Source organism: Opisthorchis viverrini (genome assembly GCF_000715545.1).
Source record: "Opisthorchis viverrini unplaced genomic scaffold opera_v5_40, whole genome shotgun sequence".
NCBI lineage: Eukaryota > Metazoa > Platyhelminthes > Trematoda > Opisthorchiida > Opisthorchiidae > Opisthorchis > Opisthorchis viverrini.
This window is the reverse complement of record NW_008751694.1, coordinates 2,048,222-2,056,951: the sequence shown is the minus strand read 5'-3', so window position 1 is coordinate 2,056,951 and position 8,730 is coordinate 2,048,222. Positions and strand designations below refer to the sequence as shown.

The window sequence follows — 8,730 nt, the reverse complement described above, 5'->3', positions numbered from 1 at the left end:
GAGCTTCCCTCTGATTAGAATTCATGAGCAGTGCGTATCTCTGATTTTGCTGAATTTTGAAATCCGGACATCTGGTATGCCAGGCGAGCATGTTACCATTGATTCACGAGCGTAGTGATAGACGCTGGTGGACACACCTGAACGGGCGAACCTGTTCACATTTGAGCAATGTCCTTGATTTGCCCGATACTTCGAACAACTTCCTGGTTGTACAGATCCCACAGCCATGTACACCTGTTTATTGTTTTACTCCGCTGACCTTATTACAGCAACATGTTTTCACGCTCCCAATCCTCAACAAGTGACTACTTTGCCAAGAGATAGCAGCGAGTGCGCCTGATCTCTTTTAGTAAAGTGGTTCCTTTGAGGAATGAACGCCGAACAAATCCTACACACCTAAATATTTGGGGATCCTAGTATAAGGGACTTTCAGCGTGTTTAGTACTCAAAATATTATCTAGACCTGCCACACATGTCTAAATTTTTTATCGAATCGTTTTCCCAATCCGAACTCTGCTGCCTTAGCTGCATGGCATTCGGCTCACTGGCGTCTTCCACTTCACTAGCAGTTGTCCTCTTCCATTTTGCACACTATTGTGATAGGTAATCGTCGTTTTCCTTGTTTTTCTTTACTTTCTTCCTTTAGAGGGTGTAATAAACCTGACTGGCAAGTCGTTTGTGTGTATTCTCCACGAGTACTGTCAAACTGTGATCCGCTCTCCACCAACCTATCAGACAGTAGTACTGGAAAATGAGAAGAATCCATACAAATTAACCGTGCTGATAGGCGGGACACCATATGCGACCGGTGTCGGACGGAGCAAAAAACAAGCACGACTGGAAGCCGGTGAGCTTCATCCTTTATCGCGATAGATTTCATCAGCCCACACTGATTTCCCAACTATAATCCGTTAGCCTTTTAATTGACTCTATACTTTTGGTAACTCGAAAACGCATACAGTAATTTCGTGACCTTGCTGTGCAACTTGTGTTTTCCAAGGGAGACACAATTACCTACTCAGGATCGAAACGTTGGGTTTGCCAATGCGGTCCATTAATGATCACAACTCCGTCGNCAAACCATGGACCTACCGATCAGTAAGTTCGTGCCTTAACCACGAACTCCAGTTTCTCGGACCGATTACTGAATCTAAATGTTATTCATCCAGTTTACACCTTTTGAGCAAGCTGTGACGGTTTTCGAACCTCCGTGGACTGGAGACATCTTTTTAAGTGGACTGATGCTGTCGTTGCTGACTTCTGGACACTTTCCTAGGGTTTGGGATATACTCCGCTTTAGTGCGAAAGTGTTGAAAATTGTAAAATTCATGATTTTATCGTTGGTACCACTTTTATTGGATGGATCTGTTTTGATGGCTTATCATTAAGTAACTGTCATACATAAGATTGGGAACCAACCACTCTGATGTCAACTCAGAAAGTGCGGTTGCCAGAGAATGAATTGCACACCAGCAGTTAAGCTCGTTTCATCCAGAAATTTTAACTGAAAGCTATCAGGAAAACGCACTTCCATTACATGCTACGTTTTGAAAACGCTCCCTCGTCACTTAGATGTCTAAGAGTTGGATTTCTGGGTGGTTGAACTGTCCGCTTAGATTTTCACTTTTGTTTCATGCAACATAATCTCCAGGCTGAGCTAACGTCTCAACTATGTGCCGGACACCCTGAGTTTGCAGCATTGTCTTCTGTATCAAGTGGATTTATGAATAATTAGAAACAGCCGAAGACCTAAGCCTGTTACGCTGTTAGTGTACACTGTCTCTAAACCCCATCTTGCATCTGTGTTCATGACAAAATATCAGATTTCACCAATACCAAACCTTCATATAATTAGTTACCGCCATTTTACAGACAGCAACTCGTAACATGAGTCGCTCAGATTGCCGGTCGTCCAGTCACTGATGATTTACATTTGTATTACAGCCGGAGGAGGCGAAGGTTATTCGTTATCAGCTACCACCCGCAGAAGGCGATCCGAGTCGCATGCACAAAGTGACTTCCTGTGAAGCAGAGGCAAAACCGAGTTTTGTTTCATCCCACCCAGTCGATAAAGGGACGTCTTTAGTGAAGACTCAACATTTCTTATCCTGCGCCAAGCACTGAAAAATCGGCTCAAATCTGTCATATCACGTGATCCCGCGATTTTCGAAGTTTTCACCGTCCGTTTCATCACACGTCATCTTATGACCCCGACCAAACTAGCCTTACGACAGCACGCATCACAGCATATCCCGCAATCGAAACTATCTGTCGGCTGACATGCAGACTTTTCTTCTGACATGTCCGTCTTACTTTCCTATGTACCAGCCAGGTGAACCATTGAGAGACGTGTTCGCCTAGCATTCCCTTTCGCAGCGTCAGTGTGAGAATTCCTCAGTAACTAATCATGATGTCTACTCGTACGCTGGCTGTGAATTCGGCTCTTGCACCTTCATAATTCGTTGCCATAGTTGATGATTAATATGTGGAAAACTTTCCTCGCATCTTGGCAAGTGCCGTTAACCACTTTGGCGGCTACATCTGTTCCCTTTCTCAGGGCGACCATTTGCCCTGGATATCCAGACAATTCTTGTTTGAAGAATCACATTCGTTCGCGTTTGAGCAGTCCTCTTCCTGTCCTGGACAATTCGGTGAAAGCATTGGACTCGAGCTTCCCTCTGATTAGAATTCATGAGCAGTGCGTATCTCTGATTTTGCTGAATTTTGAAATCCGGACATCTGGTATGCCAGGCGAGCATGTTACCATTGATTCACGAGCGTAGTGATAGACGCTGGTGGACACACCTGAACGGGCGAACCTGTTCACATTTGAGCAATGTCCTTGATTTGCCCGATACTTCGAACAACTTCCTGGTTGTACAGATCCCACAGCCATGTACACCTGTTTATTGTTTTACTCCGCTGACCTTATTACAGCAACATGTTTTCACGCTCCCAATCCTCAACAAGTGACTACTTTGCCAAGAGATAGCAGCGAGTGCGCCTGATCTCTTTTAGTAAAGTGGTTCCTTTGAGGAATGAACGCCGAACAAATCCTACACACCTAAATATTTGGGGATCCTAGTATAAGGGACTTTCAGCGTGTTTAGTACTCAAAATATTATCTAGACCTGCCACACATGTCTAAATTTTTTATCGAATCGTTTTCCCAATCCGAACTCTGCTGCCTTAGCTGCATGGCATTCGGCTCACTGGCGTCTTCCACTTCACTAGCAGTTGTCCTCTTCCATTTTGCACACTATTGTGATAGGTAATCGTCGTTTTCCTTGTTTTTCTTTACTTTCTTCCTTTAGAGGGTGTAATAAACCTGACTGGCAAGTCGTTTGTGTGTATTCTCCACGAGTACTGTCAAACTGTGATCCGCTCTCCACCAACCTATCAGACAGTAGTACTGGAAAATGAGAAGAATCCATACAAATTAACCGTGCTGATAGGCGGGACACCATATGCGACCGGTGTCGGACGGAGCAAAAAACAAGCACGACTGGAAGCCGGTGAGCTTCATCCTTTATCGCGATAGATTTCATCAGCCCACACTGATTTCCCAACTATAATCCGTTAGCCTTTTAATTGACTCTATACTTTTGGTAACTCGAAAACGCATACAATAACTTCGTGACCTTGCTGTGCAACTTGTGTTTTCCAAGGGAGACACAATTACCTACTCAGGATCGAAACGTTGGGTTTGCCAATGCGGTCCATTAATGATCACAACTCCGTCGTTAATGTGTTTCATTTCAGGTTAACCAGGAGTTATTTTGTCATGTAAATCAGTTCTGCTAGTTCTCATGTATCATTCGACTTCAAACAGGCTTTTCAGAAATGTGCGGTCCATTAATGATCACAACTCCGTCGTTAATGTACCGTGTTTCAGGTTAACCAGGAGTTATTTTGTCATGTAAATCAGTTCTGCTAGTTCTCATGTATCATTCGACTTCAAACAGGCTTTGGCGTTCAGAAATGTCGTTTGCCCGAAACCTGAGGACGCTTCACGTGGTATGAGAACCATCAACCACCTAGGTTTCATTGTAGGCCTCTACAACTAACTCAGCTTGTCAACACATCTCGTGACAAGTGTTTCGTCGTTGGTCACAGTGTTTATTTTACGAAGGTCATCGGATTTAATAATTGGCTGCTTATTGTGATGGTTCTCTCTTCCAGAACTTGAGTGGTTAAAAGTTTCCTTAATATTCTGTTCGATATCCACCATCTTCGCACTTCTCTGAACTCATGTATTGCTAGAAAAGGATAATCTCAGGATGGCAGCGGTTGTTTGTCAAAAATTGATGAATTTGGAGGTGTTTAGATTGTGTGTAGCCGCAGTCTTCATCTCTTGGTCCCGAGCTGTGGCAGTAAGACTCACGAAGGACAAGATGACAATGGTTATCTTTCTAAGCACTTAGTGTGGATGTTGATGGCCAAGCGATTTTTTCATTTTTCATTAACAAACGCGATTTCCATCGAGAGGAACCGGTGCCAAGCTTCCGTTTGAACTGAGAACTGGGTAGCTCACTAGCTAAGTACTTGATTTCGCTGATAAAGAAATATTCCTACACTGATTCACTTATGAGCAGACGAATGTCACGTTCAAAAAAGTCGTTTATAGACAGTGAAAAGGGAAAGCTGAAGGTAGTTCAGTCAGTTCACTGGCTTCAGATGCAGCTGCGCTGGTTACCCATCGTCGAATTAAATGACACAGCCAGCCAGTCCTCTTTCAAGTCCTCAAATTTCTTTAAGTATCTCCAACACAAAATGTACAGGATACTTCAATAAAGGTCTCTGCACATTAGGACTGCTACAGTAGAATGCACGCCTTTCTTCAGCAAGGCAGCGCGTATCATCGAAAAGATTTTGCTAGTGATACCCGTCCATACTGTGAACGGCAAATCCGTGCAAACTTACCACTTTGTATGTTTTCTTGTCCATCGAAAAGCTGACTAGGTTCATCCCCTGTATGGCTGTTTATTCAAACTGTAAGTCGGTTGTTGCTGAAGTCTTGACCCATTATTCATCGGACGTTATTAGGTAGGAGTTCTATAAGGCATTCTTTGGTAGACGGTTCATACCGGATTCCTTGTGGGGCGATGTAGGCCAGGTCTCACAGGATGGATAGCAAGCAGCTCCAGTGAGTTTCTTCCGCTGGAACAGGCTATATTGTCTGTTTTGTGTAGAATGATTTCATCAGTGGAGGAGGAGAATGGGAGTGATGTGAATAAAAGCTCTACGGATCCAACAAAAATCCACAGCGCTTATAATCTTCTGAAATAACCACAACGATGTAGTCCATTTTCTTTCTGTCTATATGCGTTACAGCATTGGAATTCGGTTAGCCAATATAACCGAGGTCAATTGCACCAATACTCCGGCAGCATGATAAACTGTCGCATTGTTGGAAATAGGCACAATGTTTACGAATGGACCAGGTGTAAGCTTCAACCGAAATGCCAATCCCTAATGTCGTTTAAAATGATGGTGGTGGACCGATAGTTTCTTTAATGGACTAGTTCTGTCCTATGTGATGCCAATTTTTGTGTGCTTTAGATAGAAAGGCATAACTTCACTACACTGTTTTACTGTGTGAATGAAACTTGAGGCTTATATGTGATTGCTTGCCCGTAATGTTGATAAAAATCATTCATCTCAATGGAGATCACCTCCAATTAACAATAGTTTTGTTGCTACCCGCTGGTTGTCTCCGTTCGTTGCTGTACGCGAACGTTACGAGGGACGCGCCGGCCAGACATATGCCTCTGATTTGCTTATTTCCACTCAATCCGCCAATGAACTGTAGATCACAAACGATTTGTACTGAGCCAGGCTTGTTAGGTGGGTCGTCCGTTTTCCACACATTTAAGGTTTCAGGTGTCATCTGTATGATACCTTAATGAATACTCGCACTTCCATGTTTTTCAATTCCCCACACTTGTAGCTCGCAATGCCTTATCTCGGTTGATACCCGATTTCGATAAAATCGTTGGTTCACACAATCCAACTAACGGTCCTACAGTGGCCTCTGAACGTGACTTGCAGCTGTTTGACGGAGTCTCTATTACTGATCCACGACTTTATGAAATGTCCGTTCGAATGGCTTTCCCCACCCCACACAACTGCCTCGTGGAGTGTCTCAGCCGGAATTGTGTACCTGAGAGTGATCTGAAAGCCAATATGATGTCGCAAGGTCGTAGTAAACACTTCTTCACATTGCAGTTACGAGAACATTCCATAAAGGTATGAAAGTTGCCTTCTTAAAAAAAGGTATTTATGTGTATTTTACTTTTTTAAAACTCGGGTAAGTTTTACCGGAAGGTGGGTTTGGTCCTGTCAGTTTTTTAGACCTTGCTCGATTCCAGTCGAGGGTTTTATCAACTTCAGGTTACGTGATAAACAAGTTGGGGGTGAGATGGCCCAAGTGGTTAGAGAGCAAATTTACTGACCGGAAGGTCCGTGGTTCGAACCCGACCTCTGCCACTCGACTCCCTGTCTAGGTTTGGGCAACCTGGCAGTATCCGAGCCCCCGTGCCTCCTTCGTGTGACATGGGAGCTAGGCACCGAAAGGGTGCTGCAGCTGGACGATAAACAACTTGATAATCCACACAAGGTCAATTGAAACGTTTATGTAACCTGAAATTATTTGAGACCTTGACTATCAACCTTGAGGCAGTCCTTGCGCAGCACATTCGATTGAGGAGCATTCTGAGGGATGCGCAGTGTATCGAGTTCCATCTTGCCTATATTGAAACATCTCAGTTTCCCGTCAGGTTACCTTTTGATTTATGCGGAGGACCCCTTTCCGAACATCTTAAGAATTTTACTGATGATTCTTACTGGAAATTAGGAGGCATGTTGAAATGAGGAAGGCATAGGAATGACGAACGGTGGCCGCAATCAATGTTTTCGAGAATTTGTGGCTATTCTGTCCGCCTTTATGGAACCATTCGGTTTTGTTCTGGACCCCTCGTGATCGTCATCAATTGAAAGCAACACAGGCTTAAAGCACTGGTGTATTTTTGAAATCAACGAGGATCGTTCATCAGCACATTCCCCTTTAAATTGTTCACACTACCTAATTTAATCTGATTATTTGAATTAGTAACCTTATTCGGTCACATCCTCGTTCCTGCATCCTTCTCTTATCTTGCGGCGATCACTCAAGTTAACCTATAGGTGGGTTGCAACCCTTTGATACCTGTATTGTTTTAGTTGATGGTCCCATTCAGTAACTGTCCCAACCCCGTGTTACCGATATTGTTATTGACAAACAGTGGGCTCTCTCAATTAGTGAAAGGCCTCCTAAAGCTTGTTTGCATGACAGTTAGCAAACCTCTTCATATTGTTCACATTACAGTACGAATTTCAATTGCTTTTCGTAAACAAAAACGTAATTTTCAGACTAGCACGACTCCTGGAGAGCCGGCTACCACTCACTTGATGAATCTTCCGATTGTAGGTCCCGTGTAGGAACAAGCGAGAAGGTCGACATCTGGCAGCACAGCATTTGCTCGCTCGACTGCATCCGGAGATAACTTCTTGGGGCGGTATTTTGCGGATTTACGGACCCGGTACCAAGCCTGATAAACGCGGTGAATTAGAAACTATTCAAGGAGCACAAAATCAGGAAAAGTCTGCAGTCAAGACGAGTTTGATTCGATTGTTGAAAACTAAGATGCGGGAACTGGCTGATCAGTGGGTAAGTTTGGTGCACTTATGCATCTAACAATCGCCTGATTTGGTGTACGAAAGCCGGTTTTTTCCCTCCTCGCGGAGCAGCAGGTATCCAGATCACGGCTGATGGCAGATCCTGCTCATTAAATCGCTTAATCTGGCCCGTCTCTATTTAAAAATGGGGTTGGAATTATTTTCCATTTTCTCCACGATATGCAACAATCACAGGGCTCTCTTCTTTTCTTGGATTTGATTTATCACGAAGTGGCAACGGTCTATCTCATCTCCTGTGTAACTTGGGTACTGTAACCCATTAGATTTTTTCCAGGTTAATACCACTCACCTAAAGCTTCAGTTACTCGAGATCCCCAAGTTTCACCTCTTATTCGGAAGAGGGATCTTTTAGATGTTCGAAATGCAACTTCCTTAGATATGTTACACGGAGTAAAATATACCATAGTGACAGGCATTAATGCGCTGAAATAATACGAGTCTTGGAGCTGACCTTCGGTGGTCTGTTCATTACCAGAAGAAATTGTGTGACTGCGTGAACCTTTCTCTCCTAAACAGTACAAAGACAACGGCTTTGTGATGCTCCGAGGGAACTGGTTGCGTTCGCGATCGGGTTATGTTCCAATTCTCCAGGATCCGTTTTATTTATTTGACCGTCCTGTCAACTTTCTTAACAGGAGGGGCAGGGTGCAACGTAGTATAAGTCAAAAGAGATGGGTGTTCTCCACATATATTCGATATAAATACTCTGCGGAACGCCTGTGTGTCTTAATTCTGGGATGTAGGCCCAGACTCCTAAGCAAACTCTGGTTAGTTGTTTTCATTATCCCTTTCTCGTCGTCGCTGCCACTGCTTTGCCTTTCTGCGTCGTTGCTGCTTACCTAAACCTGTCTGAATGTATCTGTATAAATTGATTAGACTGGACCCATATTATCAGTTCATCCTAATGGCCATACGCTTGTTAACTATTTCACTGTCTTCTCTGTTCACAAGCACACCCCACTGTTCTCTGATTCCTAATATATATATATATAT

The 8,730-nt window shown here is 43.7% G+C and overlaps 1 protein-coding gene across 1 annotated transcript in view; it reads left to right on the top strand.

The window, feature by feature from the left end:
- Positions 1 to 642: 642 nt before the first annotated feature.
- Positions 643 to 8,730, top strand: part of T265_13119 (hypothetical protein) — a gene marked incomplete at both ends in the record, with an annotated part of 9,242 nt that continues 1,154 nt past the window's right edge. The window contains 3 exons of the mRNA XM_009167272.1: positions 643 to 847; positions 5,951 to 6,249; positions 7,469 to 7,708. Coding sequence (XP_009165536.1) covers positions 643 to 847; positions 5,951 to 6,249; positions 7,469 to 7,708 — 744 coding nt within the window. The remainder of the gene's footprint in view (positions 848 to 5,950; positions 6,250 to 7,468; positions 7,709 to 8,730) is intronic.